The sequence below is a fragment of the Athene noctua genome, chromosome 1, assembly GCF_965140245.1.
Source record: "Athene noctua chromosome 1, bAthNoc1.hap1.1, whole genome shotgun sequence".
In the NCBI taxonomy this organism is placed as follows: domain Eukaryota; kingdom Metazoa; phylum Chordata; class Aves; order Strigiformes; family Strigidae; genus Athene; species Athene noctua.
This window is the reverse complement of record NC_134037.1, coordinates 105,380,470-105,397,983: the sequence shown is the minus strand read 5'-3', so window position 1 is coordinate 105,397,983 and position 17,514 is coordinate 105,380,470. Positions and strand designations below refer to the sequence as shown.

At 36.5% G+C, this 17,514-nt stretch overlaps 1 protein-coding gene across 7 annotated transcripts in view; it reads left to right on the top strand.

Moving 5' to 3' along the window:
- USH2A (usherin) overlaps positions 1-17,514 on the top strand; it is a 392,395-nt gene that overhangs the window by 158,926 nt on the left and 215,955 nt on the right. For all 7 annotated transcript variants that reach the window (XM_074897210.1, XM_074897211.1, XM_074897212.1 and 4 more), the window contains 3 exons: positions 368-553; positions 12,095-12,208; positions 14,597-14,758. In XM_074897210.1, coding sequence (XP_074753311.1) covers positions 368-553; positions 12,095-12,208; positions 14,597-14,758 — 462 coding nt within the window. The remainder of the gene's footprint in view (positions 1-367; positions 554-12,094; positions 12,209-14,596; positions 14,759-17,514) is intronic.

Below are 17,514 nucleotides of genomic sequence, written 5' to 3'. Positions count from 1 at the left end.
ATAGTGTCTTGATTCATTCAGTTGTATGATTATAATGCCTGAACTTGTTAGCTACATACAATCCACCTCCTCTCTTTGTGAGCGATGCTTAAATATGTTTGATACGTTAAATGTTTTTGGAAAATCACAACAAGACAAGAAGGAATGTTATGTAGATGGGGTTTTGATGGTTCTGAAATATAGCTTAAACTGAATAGCTCAAGATGTGCAGTCATATTAAATCAATGCTGAAAAGTTACAACTCTAATAAATTGTATTTATGCTAATGGTTGAGTCTGATTTACTGCAGCCATTAAAAGTGAAGAATAGGGGCAATAGTCTCCTTAGAACTGCCATTTTCTCTATTTTCTATTTTATCCTTCTACAGTTCCACAAAATGTGCCAACTCCCTCAAGAGTTCACAGTATAAATGGTTACAGCATTGAGGTCACCTGGGACAAACCTGCTGGGGTCATAGGTGTAATTGAGAAGTACATTTTGAAAGCATATGAAGAGGATGGTCCCAGTGTACCCATCGCTAGTGCTGAGCTTGCTGACACTGGTATGCTCACAGGTAAATGTTGTTAAGTACCATTTTTTAGGCACATCTACTAATATGGGATGCTTATACTGCCTTTTGTTGACCTATAAAGTGTTGCTTATCTATTTTTGTGTATACACAGCGTATAGATAACGTTTGGAAGGGTGGTATTTGTGTCTGTATCCACATACATAGCAATGTGTGGACTTAAGAGAACAATAGAAATTAAGATACAACACAAATACTAAAAAGCAATTTTATTTAAGATATGCCTTCCCATCCTACTGATGATTATGGGGGAAATGCTTTTCTTGTTTATTTGTTTTTGCCTGGTATATGTGATTTTTTTTTTCCTTCCCTGTTACATCTAGTTCACCTAAATTAACTCTAAATATGGGTCCTATAAGATACTATTTGACCTGAGGTGTGAAAGCACTTGATATACTTGCCTAGTTTTGATCATATCAACCTAACTGATTTCAGTGGGAACTAGGATGCATTTATGTTAATCAGATGCTTCAGTTGATACCAATGGGATATGGAGGTGGGTTATTATAGAATGAAGGAATCTGGGGCCTTGGGTTTATGTGGTTTGGTCACTGTTGAGCTGTGGATCATGGACAGGAGCTATCGGAACCCTTGCACATGAGATGTTTCCTGGAATCTAGGTCTTTTTACCCACAGGAGGCAGTTCTAGGAAGAAACACTGGATTCTCTGCTACACAGAGAACATTTTGGGACCTCCCTTCTTGTCAGGATAGCTTGAAGCTGACTTTAACTTCTCTGCCAGTCTGTCTGCTGGCTGCTACAAAGTTGCCTGGGAAGGAGAACATAATCTGGATTATGATATATGATGACTAAATGGGGCAATAGTACAAAATCTTACTTTTGTTGTTACAAACTGTAACCAAGAGATTTGTTTATACACACTCTTAAGATTAGTTATATAACAGTTAAAAAAGTGCTGATGACATCATGCGCAAAGCTGGTGCTTTCAAATTTCAGTTTGAAATCTTTTTACTATTTCTGAGTAATATGCTTTATGTTTACAATACCAAAACTGCATGGGCTTTCTATTCTTACTGTGATTTCTTTGATTAACTTGTTGATTTGACACTCTTCATCTATGCTGTAAAGCAATACAAATTATATTAGTAGGAATTAAAAGCCATAGTAGAAGCATGTGGATTAGATAGTTTATTCACAGTTGATGGTCAGAACCAAAGTTTTGTTTAAGAACCAAAGTTTTGTTTAAATTTGTTGGCATTGTGGCATGATTGTGTGTCAGGGGTATGAAAAAGTAAAAGGTTATCTGCATGCAGCTTTCAAGGCAGAAGAAGATGACATTCCTTTATATTAAATAGAGATAGTAAATGGATCCTGGTTCTTTAGTCTATTATAGCAGATAGCTGTTGCATACTGCAAAATAAAATGCCCCTAAGAACTTAAGAATTGCTGTATTGAAGCACTGACCTCTCTGACAACGTCAGATTGTAGATGCTTAGGAAGAAAATATAAGAAATGTGCTAAGCACAGAGTGAGGCTTCCTGTTAATATGAATTCAACTGGTAGTTTGTAGAATTCCTGAGCTGAAAGTTGCATCTGGCCCATAATGCTTAATGATGGGTGGTAGAACTGTCTTTCTTTTTTTAATACATTTATGCTTTCTGTTTCTATAACTTGCTATGGCAGTAAGTTTTTCAATTCAGTTTTGTGTGTGGAAGGAGTGCTTTCTTTTGTTATTTATAACTGCTGCCCAATAGTTTAGTTATGTATTTTTTAGTTTTGGCATTGTATGAAATATGTCATTCATGTCCTCATGGTAAGGTCAGAGCTGAGCAAGTGAAAAATTATATCACTGATCTTGCAATTATTTTACTTTCAGCCTGTTGATTTCAACAAAGCCTACACAGATGGGCTAGTCTGTGGATATTGCGAAATGGTTACCCACAACTGTGAGACTCCCAAGAAAAAGTGTGTCTTTCCTTGCTGAATTATCTTTCCTCATTAATCAAAAGTTAACGTAAACACAGAACCCCACCAGAAGATGCTGGTTTTGTTCACTTTTCCTTTGAGTTTGCTGAGAAGGGAAATTGTGCTTATTTTCTCCCTAATTTCAATGAAATTTCTTTAGAAATTATTTTGCTGAATTCCATGAGAAGATGCTACAGTAAGTCCAACAGCTAGACTTGCTGATGCAACAGAAGAGAGGAAAGCACCACAGCTCTCAGTGGGATTGCTGATGAAGCAATTCTGGTATTTTTCCACTCCCTCCTTCAAATTTTCATTCACTGTTAAGGTACCACTTAATCTGCTGCTTGCAAATATATCTGAGGGCACTGGCAACCCCTTTCTCTTATTTTTTTCCTTTCACCTTTTTATACCCATCTGTTGTGTTTTATTTTATACTTAGACTCTAAATTCTTGTGAACAATTACCATGATGTGCAGGAGGGTCCTGAGTCATAACTGGAGCACAGTAACAAAAAATTATTAATAGCATTACCCATTTCCCAGAAGGCTGTCTTGTGTCTGTCAAATTCAGAAGAACCTGTCAAGAATAAGAAGGGCTGAGCTAAATATTAAAGGTAAAGTAGGTCTTTAAATGAGCGTAATCCCACAGTCTGAAATGCCTATTTCTGACTCCTCAGAAACCAAAATCTTTCAAACTCTGACCCTTGTAATGTTCAAAATGTCAAACTGTTTTTTTCACTTTCATCCAAGAAAGGAGTATTTAGCAGATTTAAATTCTTAAAATGAGTTTCTGTTGAACCAGGAGTTCATTGGATAAGGTAGCATATTTCAACATGATTTTCAGGGTCTGTTTCCTAGGATGAGAGTATAAAGCTAAAGTGTAAATTTTGTGGGTTCAAGGCATACTGTGCTAGCCCATCTTTCCTTCAGAGAAACATGTAATAACATTGATACACTTTGTATACAGCCAGTCACACCCAGTAGAGTAATAAAGGCAGTACAGAGTCATCACATTGAATAATTTTTTTTCCTAAAGTCTGGGTTGCTTTACTCTGCATTCCAGTGCATTCCACATGCTGGCATCAAAATTTGGAATATAGATTAGAATCAGTATTTAAACAAATGAAAGAAGCTTTAGAACGCTGCTTCAGTGCGATTTGTGAGCAGCTTTACTTCTACTTTCCTTTGGAATCCAGAATATCACAGAATCATGGGACTGTTGGGGTTGGAAGGAACTTCTTGAGATCATCTAGTCCATTCCCCCAGCTCAAGCAAGGTCAGCTGGAGCAGATTTCCCAGGACCATGTCTCGTCGAGTTTTGAATATCTCCACAGATAGCGATATTCCTCTGTCGGAAGCCTGATCCAGTGTTGGACCACCCTCACTGTAAAAAAAGAAGTTTCTTATGTTCAAGTGGAATTTTATGTATCTCAGTTTGGGCCCACTGACTCTTGTCCTATCACTGGGCTCTACTGAGAAGCCTCTGGCTGCTTCTTTTTTGTTCCCTCCCATCAGATACTTATACACATTGATAGATCACCCTGAGCCTTCTCTTTTCTGAGCTGATCAGTCCCAGCTCTCTCAAACTCTCCTCATAAGAGACATGCTCCAGCCCCTTTATCATCTTAGTGGTCCTTTTGTGTCATCCACAGACTTGCTGAGGGTGCACACTTCCCCCATCATCAGGGTCATTAATGAAGATGTTGAACAGTATTGGCCCTAGTACCAACCCCTGGGGTACCCACACCTGTCTTGCCTCTAACTGGATTTTGTGCCACTGATCACAATCCTCTGATGCTTCTCTTCTCAAGCACATGCAAGAAAAACATTTTATAATTCAGATTACTCTCATTGTAGAATACATGAGATCGAAAAGCCTCTAAATTTTACCAGCCCCCTATTATGGGCAGTGAAGAACACTAGTGAAACCTGCAGATAATATTTGAATAAAATAGTTTGCAAAAGAATTATCAAACATTTGGTATTTCTTTTTCAGATTTCCCTTTCAATTTTGTGTGGTTTTTGCAGTTTATCCTGCCTGTGTTATTGCTGCGATAGCCAAGTGCTGAAGTTGTGGCTGCACACGTGATAACAAGAAAATTGTTGTTGATAGCTTCCCCTCTGAACGCCCACAGTCGCCATTCCCTCCTTCCCTTGACACGTGTTTATAATTACTTTTCACCTTTTAGTCTTTTATGCTCGGCAGATGAATATCTCAGGAAAAGTTAATTTAATGATTTAATATGGTTAATCAAAGTGGTTCGACTGCGCCTTGGCTTTGAAAGCGCTCTAGCTAGGGAGTCTGTCAGAAGAGATGGGGCCTCCTGCCAGTGACTGATAGGCCCAGGCTCACCGGCGGGGCCACAGGGCCGGGGGATGCTCACTGCCAGATTGGCAGATGCCCATGTTCAGAGCAATGTTGCCGGCTGAGAGATTCTCCGTCTTGGGGGGGGGCTCTGTCGGGCCCAAGCAGGCACTGCCAAAGCAGCCTGTGGCTCTGCGCCCCTCCAGGGTTGTGGGAGTCACAGGGCCTGCCGGGGCAGCCCCAGGGCCAGGCCCCACCCTGCTGCTTGGGCCCAAGGCCTGGGACAACAGCTGGGGGCAGCGGGGCCGGCCACTCCCCACAGGCCAGGAGTCGGGGATGGCCACATCACACACCAGGGAATGCCTGCGCTGGCAGGGTGACCCTAAAATCAGAGCTTGCTGTCTGTGGTGGCTCTTAGAAAATGTTTTCTTTGGGGGACTCTGATCTACATGGGGCCTGTAAGCAATTACCACAGCCAGGTAGTTTGCCACATGAAACTATTAATGAATTACTTGGATATTAATTTCATGCACATGAAATTACCTGAAAGCTCTTGGTTTGCAGAAATAGTTTGCACTCAACACATTCTTATGTTGCAGTTAATTAGTTTTTATAAATTTATAGAGAAGAATCGTAAACCATCTCATGTAAATATATGTACAGCCAGAGCACTAGGAGGACTCCCAAATCCTTACTCCCAAGTTGGGACAAATGTTCTAAAACTTTTTATGCAAAGAGTTGCAACGTACTAACCAACTTTGGTATATTTAGCTTATATCTACTTACAACTAGGATCTGACAGAAGGTTTAAAGTAATAAAAGGTAAAATTTGTATTGAAGATACAATTTTCAAGAGCTGCTTCATCAAGTGCTTGAACCACGCTTAAATACAAGAATGATTGTCTTTCAGGTAAAGTATTTTTCTTTATCACAATTTTGCAGAAGTAACCTTTGGTTGGAAGCACAGATAGATGGCAGAACTAAATATTTCCCGTAGCCATAAGAATGGTGGTGTGCACTTTACAGTGCCAGGCCACAGTGTGTGAGATGTGGAAGGCTGAATCCATCCTTCTCACATGAATGGGTATCATGTACTTAGACCTGTGTAATGATTAGGGCTGCAATGCTTATTGTTGGCCTGTTTTGTCCCTGTGGGGGTGTCTTATGGAGATTTTGTCTCTCCATCTCTTTCATCCATATGTACGTATATCTCTCTCAGTGGGAGGAGATGGAGGAGTATACCAGAAGTTGCATCTCAGACCCTGTTCAGATCCCTGTTTGACTGCGGCAGATAATACAACATAGAGTAGCCAATAGATCTGTCTGTGCCCCTTAGGTTTCTGTGAGTTTCCAGGTGGTGCTTGAGCTCCTAATGACTCTAAATCAGTACAGAATGGAGGTTTGTATCTCCATTGCTTTAGCAGACTAGCAGCATATTTTTTAATATATGCATTTAAAAATATAAATGATATTAATATTCTGCAATATTAAGGTTCTAACTTGATTGAGTTTAGACCTAAATGAATCTTGTTTACAGTCCAATGCTGTTATATAAATTTATTCATATGAAATGTAAATTGTCTGATTAAATAAACCTGAACATTTTATCAAAATTACATCAGCTCTTGGCTACATACCAATACTTTCATTAATAAAGAGAAATCAACCTCTCAATGTTTGTGAGGACGGGAAGGATTATTAGTATGTTTTTTAAAGATATACTTTAAAAAGTTTGCAAAAAAGTTGTCTTTCTTTCACTCTTGCACACTTTAAAAATTAATCCTCCTGCAGAAAATAAACAATAACAAAGTTATCTGGAAGGATCAAGAGTAACGTAGTGTTAAATTATTACAGAACCAATACTCTCTGTGGTTAATTACCTCTTGGTGCAAAATTGGACTGTTGGGTTAAGGTTTTCTGCAAATTCAGGCAGTGAGAGGGTTGTCTTGTATCATGGGGAAGGTAACAGGCTTCCTTGAACCACTCTAACCTTAATTGCTTCTTCAAGACCAGTGGAGCTTGTGTATTGTTGGTTATGAAATTTTTCTGTTGGGGAAAAAAGGGATCTTTCAAGCCACAGAAATCCAATAACCAAAGCAAACCTTTTTTTTTTTTTTTTTTCTTGTAAGCCAAAGAGTTGGAACGGGTGACCTCTTGTTCAATAATTCTTCAAAATTTTATGACTCATACTATACTTATGGTAGAAGATGCTTTAAAAATGCAGATGTATGCGACAGATTGATGTGCACAGGCTTTCAGTCCAGAAATGCATATGTAGAAGACGCATGTACTTAAACAGTTTTTGCTACAATCTGTCAAAAACACAAAGTCAGTTGAGGACTTCCTTTTCTGGTCAGTGGACTGTGATTAAGTGCACTGTGGCAATGATGCATCTCGACACACAAGTGACTTTGTTGGACAGATGCTGTACAACCTCAGGCATTCAAGTTGGCTAAATAGTCTTTAGGTTTGGGGAAGGGGAGGATTTGGTATTTTGTTTGTTTGTTTGTTTGTTTGTTTTTAGAGCTTAAACAAGAACTAAAGTAAATCTATAAGGTCAAGTGTTGTTTCAATTGCACTATGTGTATTTCAAAATAGGTCCTTATGAAGTAGAGTGTTAGGGAGGAAACCATGAAAAAATCTGGCAAGGAAAAATCCCTTTGGCAAAAAATATACTCAGCTTGTGAAACAAATGGATTTTGTGTGGGTAAGCTCTGTGGTTGACTTCAGGAATCTTAATATTCAGTAGCAGATCTGAGCTTTCAGGCTGCATATGAACGTAATGCCTGGTTATGATTAAAATTAGCTAAATTTACCTGTAAAAAAAAAAATTGAACTGGCTTTGCAAAATTGTCATTTTTCAACATTTTAGCTGAGTGCATTTTTTTGTGGAAGTGAGGAAAGGAACTTTAATATTTGTGTTACATCTGTTTGATTAAATAGCTTTTTTGTGTGAGTTATTTGTTTAGGCAAGTGGATTTAATAGTTTTGTTTTTATGGGAAGGCTCCTTCAATAAATGTAAAAAACTCATCTCAGTTTATATTTGTTAAATCAATTCATCATTAAGAGTAAATTTCTATAAGTTACCATAAGCAAGGGTGTCTTTTCATCTCTGAAGACCTGGTGGTGTTTTGAAGTGACTTTCTGAAGAAGCAGAATGACAGATTGGAACAGTGAAGCAGGTGCTTTCATAAAAGTCTTTTAACTGGATGAGGAAACTGCTAAAATACTATAATTGACTTTGAATCTATTTTTCAGTGTTTGTGAACAGAACATTAGTCCTCATACTTTAGTGGTAAAAGAGGTTTTTTCCTTGATGAGAAGTACCACTTTTCCACTCAAAATCATTCAGAATCTTGTGGAATCTGCCTGAGCTACCTAAATATATGAGACCTCCCTTTTAGATGTACTGAACAAAAGAAATGTCTGTTTTATGGAGAAGTGAAAGAAGCTGGATATTTCATCTTCTTATATACTGTATGTATTAGAATGATGTATGGACTGGATATAAAGATGCAACTAACTCTGACTAGTCCGCATGTCCATTTTACCGTAAATTCATTGTTGACCCTCTTCTACTGTCCATGTCAATGTTTTTATCCCTTACCTGCAAGAATGAACCTAGCGTTTTCTCTCTGACACAACTCTAAACCTCAACTTTAAAACTGCAAATAATTAAAGAACATTTAAATAAAAGTATAGAAAATTAAATACTAGTTTTGCATATAAAGTGGGCTTAATGTTCTAGGTGTGATTCCAGATCACTCTTTTAGACTGTTAACTTTACATTCATATTTAACAAATGACATTATTCAGTTTCATGGGGTCACTGTGTCAAAATGTCTGTGTTAGAACTTTAATTTATTTCCACAGATTCTTTGAGTGGGCAGATAGGAGTGGTGTGTTAGAATGATTTACTGTCCCTGATTCCCAATGTGGATTTTAAGGCTTGGAACGTAGTCTATGATGTAAATTTTAAGTCTAGATGGATTCAGCTGCTCTGTAGTGGCAGGCTGAATGAAGGGTACTCATATCCCAAATGTGGGAGGCTGACCCTCTTCTTAAATATTGATGATGCCTCTAATTCTATCTCCTGATCAAAGTGACAATTTATCTACTTCTCTCCTGTTGACATTAATAGAATATATGCGAGTGTGGCTGTGGCCAAATTTTACTTTGTTAGCATTCTGTCTTGGAAAGCCTGGTGCACTCTTATCAGAGCAACAATTATTTGGTATAGACAAGAGGTGCTTGTCTGAGAGTGTGATAACTGGAGTTAGGGAAAGTTTTTTAAAGCTGTCAGTCAACTTCATTGGATTGTAGGCTATTTTTTATTGCAAAATTTATTTTGCTGTGTTATAAAAATTAATTCACGTGTATCAGTGATGATCTTTGCTATGGGACTGCTGACTTTGTACTCTAAGATAGTCAGGCACCAAGTGTAAATTTCACTGACTGACTAAAAGTGCAGAGGAAATGAGTGGGTAATGAGAGCAGAGCAGCCAGTTCTTTAATTGAATTAAAAGCCGGGTGACACCAATGCAGACACCTGTCCAATTACAGACAGGCCAAGGTGTTTACCATTGCTGTACAAGCGATTTGAAGATGACAGAAATCTTTCCGCCCACAGATTAACATAATGAAGGAGAACAGATTACAGTGGATGCTGGCCAACAGATAGGTTGGCAGCTGAGAAAAAAGTAGTTTGCTGAAGTATGTAAATAAAATCTGTGCACTTTCTATTGCCTACCTATGCAGCACATCTGTTTCTTTGTTGAAAGAAAAGAGTGCAAGTGTGGATGAGAAGGAAAACCTTTAATTAGGAAATGAACAAATTATTTTTTAAGTTGTTGCCTTTGCTGAATAATTCTTTTTTTTTTTTTTTTTTTTTTTTTTTTTTTTTAACATAAACCTCCTGTTGCAGAAGGGTTTATTTGGTTCTGGTTTTTTTTTTCCCCAAATGCTCTGTGCCCTCCAGAAATCTGCCTGTGCAATGTACACTCTGCTATACTGCAGATGCTTTATATAAAACCTTTCTACTTTGTCAAAAGTAAACCAAACAGCCCAATCCAAACCTTCTACAGCTATGGGCATCTTTCTGAATATGTGCTACTGCAGCTCTCGGTGCCTGAAGCCATTGGTGACCCCACAGAATGTCTTCCATCAGGAAATGCAAGGAGCATTAATTCACTGCTTCATAAGAGAAGAATGCTACAAGTGCTAAACGTACAAATAAAACTAAATTGCTTCCTAAAGCACAGAAGAGTGAATAGAGAGATAGCATATACACTATACCATGCTCCTCTTGACCGAGAACTTGCAAATGTCACAGTTAGAGGATTTGGTTTCTGCATGTATTTATTTGCAGAAGGTAATTCCAATAGTACCTTTTATACTTTCTTGTGTTTAACCATCTATGATCTGGAAATAAGTGCTTTGTACTAAGTCTTATGCAAAAAAGATGGTTTTTTGACTGATTAAATTTCTGTGCTGAAGAATTTACTGTAGATTCCAATAGTCCTGCTCTACATGGATATTAATGCTTTAAAACATCATTATTTCAATTTTCTGCTTTTTGAACACTTTTAAAAATATTTTTCTTCCATCACAGGGAGATTACAGGCACATTTGCTTAGGTGGTGGCTGACACAACGTTCTTTTTCTTTCCTGTCGCATCTACCTTAGATAGTAAGATGGCACAGCACAGCTCTCCACTGTTAACTGGGGATTTGCAAAATCAAAACTATAACCAGAAAGAGCAGATTCTGATCAACTGGTTTTAGTTAAACACTACTCTGAAGTAAATGCGATTACTTCTGAATATCTGTGGACTTCAGAGAACTCAAATAGAAAGATGATTGCAATGCCAACCTTTGAATTTTTTTGGATTAGTCACAAGAAGAGACACAAACATTACTAATTCAGTGAAATCTAGTTTTCCATGTGAAAACATCTGTTAGTAACCACAAATAAACATTCACAAACTTTGATTGTCCCACTCAGAAAATAATATATTTATGCTGTAACTGTTAACTTCCAGCATCAAAATCTTCAGGCCCTTTTTGTGAGTGTAAAGGGTTTATGTGGGGGGGAAAAAAAGACATATTTTAGTGAAACCCAAAGGTATGTTGCATTTCATGTAGTAACTTGATGAAGAACAATAATAAGGACTAATTTCTTCTACTTTGTGTACATGTAATGCTGAGAGGATTTGCAGTCTTGTTGTACTATAGGACATTTGACCAAAAATTGTGGTTCTCTAAGGTACTATTGTTGTTTTTAAAGCTACTTTGCAAAATCCCAGTTTCAGGCAGTTTCAAAACAACATAGTTTGCTATATATATATATATTTTTTTTTAATGAAACACCCCATTGATTTTACTAAAAGCAGTGAGAGTCAAGGTGAGAACATGATTTGAAATAAAACTTGACATGAATTGGCCTTCTTTTAATTACTATTGCATTTTTATTCCACATTATTGTCAGACCTACTTTGAAATGGGAACTACTGATGTTTCTGAAAATGATCGTAAACCACTTTTTTTTTCCATGTAGTCCTTTTGTATATTGCAGTTCAAAATACTGTGTAACTTCCTGAAGTGGCAAGCAGTGATTTGTTGCATTCACTACAACAAAGAGCTGATTGATTTGTGGGAATCTATAGCAACTTCTCTTCGCTAACATAAGCGGGACCTGGAAAAGCATAAGATCTTTTTTTCTTATAAACCGTTGGGTATTGTGTCACCTGAATTATCTTACTGTAGTAGTATAGCAAATATATGGTCTATGTGCTGCCACTGAAGTAATGGAACACAAGTGGGATGTTTCATATAAAAAAGAGATTTCAATTTATGGATGAATAGGAGCAACATCGGAGAAGAAGCACTGAAAAAATTTGCACTGGGAGACAGTGAAAATTCCTTGGAAAAACAAAATGTGAATAACTGAAAAAACTTTGTGAGGCAGGGACTAAAAAAAACCCTCTTTTGTTGTCATTGTTATGTTAAAATATATACCTCAATCTTGAAGTAATGTCTTTTATAGTAAGCATAACTAAAGAAACTTAGCTGCATCATTAATATTTAGAATGGAATAAAATAACATTTACTCTTAATTTATTTTGCAAAATTTAAGTCACGGCATAACAGGAATGAAATCTTAAAATAATTTTTCTTTTTTGCCTGTAACAGTGGAAGCCTGTAACAGAAAACTTTATCTTTTTACTTCTGTCTCTGTATGTATGTAATCAGTCTGTACACTGTACATGCATAACACCTTGCTTTCTTCTGTTGCAGGCATATTGACAGGCTTACATCCCTTCACAAACTATGCTGTAACCCTAACTGCTTGCACTTTGGCTGGCTGTACTGAGAGCTTGCATGCATTGAACATCTCCACTCCACAAGAAGGTAAAGTAATTTCAAAGGTCTTGACTTCCACATTTCAGTCATGAATAATAAAACAGGAGAAGAGCTAAATGCTGCAAAGCCATTTGCTGGAAAACCCCAACCTAATTTGATGACAAAGTGCATTGCCAGACCATAATTGCTCCATTTTTTGGGGGGGTGCGAAAATGAATCAAACTCCATACCCTTTAATGACATGCATCTTTAATAGCTGTAATGCAGATTAATGGGCTTTTTAATTGCTGTTACATTGTTCATGCAAGAGCCTTGTCATTAATATGAAGCATCTGAAAGATTAATGAAAGCTTCCTCATTTTACTATGGCTCAGAAGTAAATCTAGAGACAGTCTGACTAAAAAGAATTGATTGTATGGCACAGTATGAAATTGAGAATCAAACGGTTGATTTCCATGGTTTCTTTTAACTGCTAAACACCAGCAATAGGCAACAATTATTTCAGTGTGATGAAACCTCCAAATGCCGATTGAGTTATTTATTAATCACTGTTCAGATTTTCCCTTTTTTTTCTAAACACTTTTACGTGTTGTTGTGCTCAAACTTAAAGGTTGAGAGTGTAAATTAATGTTTTCTGTGCTTACATTAAGAACTAGTGCGGGAATAAAGAGAAAATACATTACAATTCTGTCTTTAGAGACTAGGCTGATAAGTAAGACACACCAGTTATTGGAGCAAACGCTCCCAAAATATCTGTGACACATCTAACTCCATTCTCAATTAAACATAAAGTTCACATCTTCTGGTTCTATCATCCTAAAACCATGTTAATCCAGTTACTCCAAATTTGTACCAGTTAAATAATGAAGACTTTGACATGTATTTATAGGATAGTGGCTAATCTTCCATAACGTGTTTTTCAAATTTCCCTCCCTCCCACAGATCTTTGGTTTATCTTCTCATGTAAACTGGGTAGTAATACAGTACCAATAAAACAAATAAAATTTTAGCACAAAGTTATGGGAATTACAACCAAAATGATTAAAAGAATGCTGGGGTGTTGAACTGCTGCCAAAGCAGGTAGTCATGCAAGGCATTGTCCTGATGGGACAGTCCTGAAGATTGCCATCTAACATTGCTAGAACAGTGTTTTGATGTGGACTTTCTAGCAACTGCCAGCAGCATCAGTCAAATCAAAATCCAATTATCTCCCCTTGGAAGTTCTAAATAAACTGAGTTTGTCTGTTGGCATTGTCCATGAAAGGGTGTAGCCTCTGACAGCCAAATAGTTAATGGGCCCTGTGTTGTAAACATGAAATGCAGTATTGTATATTTCTTTCTGGTGTAATATAGTAATTAAAAAGTAAATTTTTTATGTCTTATTTTCTCATTTTAGTGAATAAAGCAGGAATTCTTACATGTGTTTGAAAAAAACATCCACTGTTTTCAGATGTGTTGTCATATTGGGAAGGTTTCAGCAAGAGTAGATTTATTTATTTATTTTCCCCCCAGAGATCAAATAAAGCCATGGGGAACATGTGTGTCATCCCTCAGAAGAATTGAACAAAAAGTCAATGTGTGGAGTTTCTATTTTTGGATGCTCTTGTTGCATGCTCTTAGTAACAATAAATTGATGATAGAGAAGACAGACACCATATCACACCCTCCAGCTATCCCTGTTTCCCTATTGAAACATTCATTACTTTATATTGTTTTCACATTGCCAGCCACTGCTAGTTATTGTTTTAAATTGCTAGCACAGAGCTTGTAAATTACAAGATATTCCTCCCAGACTAAGGCCCGAGTTCTGCTCCCCTTGCGATATTCAGTGGGATTGCTTGTGCTTCTAGCATATAACTCATTGGAACAGTGAGAGAACTCGGCTGTTAAATTATTATCCATTGCCAACTTCCACTATATTGTATACATAAAGTCTACACTAAACAAACATTACTAAGTGTATTGAATTATGAAAAGTCTGAAATAAGGGTAGTACCTAAGAATACAGAATCTGCATTTGTGATTAGAAAGAATGATCACTTTGTAGTTAGGAATGAAAGCAGAAAGGCAGAGAAAATAATTTGTATTAGAAAATGGACTGTACTAACATCGTGTAGCCCTCCCCTTGCTCAGTGTTTACCACACTGAAAATATAAAGTTATATAAGCATAATTACTCTCCTAAAAAGCAAAGAGTTTATCCTTGTCTTTCATAGAAGTGTTTCTGTTTGGCTAGGAAGCCTCACATGTAATAGGAGAGTTCTCAAAATGCTGTTATGTTGCAAGTAGAAAATATTCTCTGAAATTTCAACTTTAACAAAAATCATTCTGGTAGTAGCTGCTCACTGCAATTATTTATTATATATTATTATATACAATATATAATTATATATTATAATATTTGTGGAAATATAATGTTACACATTTTTTTCGCCAGCCCCTGAAGATGTGCAACCACCCACAGCAATATCCTTTCCCACATTCCTGATGATGAATTGGAGTCCACCCAAAAAACCAAATGGTATTATTACACAATATACTTTGTATATGAATGGAGTACCAATTTACTCTGGAAATGGAACTAAGTATGTTGTAAAAGGTGAGTTTTCTGCTAGGTAGCATGTCAGATGAGTATTGCGTAGTTACTGTGGATAATTATATGACTGACCCCTTCTTATTTCAGAGGAAAAGAAATATAATTTTAAAATGGGACGGATGCACTTTAAACCCTGATGTGTTCCATTTTTTAAAGAATCCTTCATAGAACTCTCTGTTGGGAGTCTCAGAAATTAATGTCTCCATGGTGTAGCTAAACCTTGTGCTGTGTTATCCTCCTTCACAGGACCTGAGCTATCTTTTTAATAATTTTATAACTTTTTGATCTCATACCATCTAGCTCTCAAAACCAGTAAACTGTAAGCTGTTGGAGACAAGATATTACATACAGGTTTAATAGTTTTTCCCACTGTCTTCATTAAATATGATTAGAGAGACACAGTGTTGCATTTCTGAATAGTCCATGTTTAATTCATTTGTTAAAAGCATGAACTAATAATCTGTTTTCTTCAGATGCAATGTGTCAATAACCAAGTTATATCAGTACTCTTAAACTATTATATAGAAGCTAAATGACTGATATTTGGCAGTATGGTGTGAAGCATGGTAATCTGACTTCCTAATTTAATGTAACTGGTGTAGTTTATTAAATTATGCAAGTTATTTGTTCAGACATCAGTCAAACAACAAAAAACAAAATACAAAACAAAATATTGAACTAGAAGTATCATAGCATAGCATAATTCTGGACCCATCAGAATTTGTGTATGGTAGTAGGTACAAGTAAAAATAAAGCATTTCATATCAGAAAACTCAGGAAAAAAGGGTACCAAGACCCTACTTTCTTTTTAATGGAAGGGCTTAAAATTCAAAGCCATTTCCGCATCTTGAGTTAGTATAAAACATATTTAAAAATTCATATAGTTCAAATTTCTTTGCCTTGCACAGGCCATAAGCTACTGGTGTGGTGGGTCAGTTTTGACACTGAAAAATGAATCCAGTTAGAGAACCTCCTGAAGGCTGTTGATGATCGCTATAATAAATAGTGCACACTTTAAGTCAAACTTTTTCATTCTGTATTCAAAGGTAATGGATTTTTCGTAACCATAGTAACCTTAGTGTATTTCTGGATAAATACATGAGGTATATACATTCTGGTTTTATTTTTGAATATAAACTACCACATTATGTATTACTAATAATATGAAAAATAGGATATAGGTTAGCATAATGACAGCTCAAACTAGTGTGCATTTTTCTTCGGCAAAAAAATAAATATTTATCAAAAATATAGGTTCAATTAATTTCTCCCCCCCCCCCCCCAGTTTTCTGGTATTCGTGTAGTGCCATTTATCTTTTTTGCAAGATCGCCATTAATCTCTTATTGCCATACCATAACACTATTCTTAAGAATTTTGAAGTGCAAATAGTTGTGTTTCCAATCTGATTAAAATCATTACTGAAAGTGCATCACAGGTAGTTTTACTGATGTGTTTATCTGTGACCTAGTTATAAATTGACAAGCAATGTAAAATGTTTGAGGAAATCTTCACCATAGTATATTTTGTTTGGTTTTAGATTCATGTCTGATTCTATTCTGACTCATAGCCAAAATGAATGCTTATTGATAGAAATTGTGGTCAAATAATTTTTGTGATAGTTCTTTGAAAAGATAGCAAAGGATAAATTAAAAAGGGTCAGGACAATTCCTTATGTTCTACCTCTAAATCTTGAATGATATGTCAGAATACACTGCGATAAACTAGTCTAAGGAAAAGTCATCTGGTTCATAAGCTTCCTAGAGGACCTCTTGTTGCTTTTATTTAGAAATTATTTCTTTATATTTTTTCTAGAATTTTTGATACTTTTCTTCTTATTGATCATTTCATAACTTTGTTTTCAATTAATTTTTTAGGCAGACATAAGACACAAAGAGAGCAGAGAATCTTGCTTATTCACAAGAGAAGGCTAGCGAAGGCTAGCGAATCAGACTGCGTTGCTCTGTGCAGTACAGCACAAGAGTCATTCTTGCCTACCATTCTGAACATGGCATGGAGATCAGTCTGTTTACTTTAGATCCATTTTATTTAGCTGCCAGTTTCTCACTCTGCCTGAGGGGGAAGAGGCAATGTGAGCCAGCAGGCTGGGATTTGGGTCACTAGAAATCTCAGTCAGTCTGAATCAGGTTTATTCAAGATCTTGCTTGGATCTGCATATATCTTTAATTTGACCTTGGTTTTGCTTCCTTTCAGAGCTCAAGATATTCTTCTTTGCAGACTAGAAGTAGCAGAGGTATAACATAATCTCTTTTTTTTTTTCTTTTTTTTCTTTTTTTTTTTTTTTTCCCCAGGGGTTATGGTTTTGCAGTGAAAAGCTGCAGCTTTTGACTTTCCAGTGTTATACGTGTCTCTTTCCTACCTTTTTGGCTTTTCCCATATAATTATCCTTTTCCTTTCAGCATTTATGCTAGTGATGTTGGTGACTTACTGCCTCAACGTAGTATGTTATTGACCCTAAACATAGAGGCAAAGTTCATTGTCTCAAATGTTTCCTATTCATTCACCAAAATTATTTTCCTAATTTAATAACTGTACAACTGTGTTCCTGACCAGGAGCCTATACCAGAAAGTCATAGATTCTTTCTGTGTTTTCTGAAATGCTATATCTATTGAAATGTTTTATAAAACCTTTATTTTTTAGGAAGGCATCAATTCTATCTTAAAAACTAATACTTCACTGATTTTCACTTCAGACCATGGAAAATGCAATCGGTTTAGGCCCACACTAATTAATCCATAA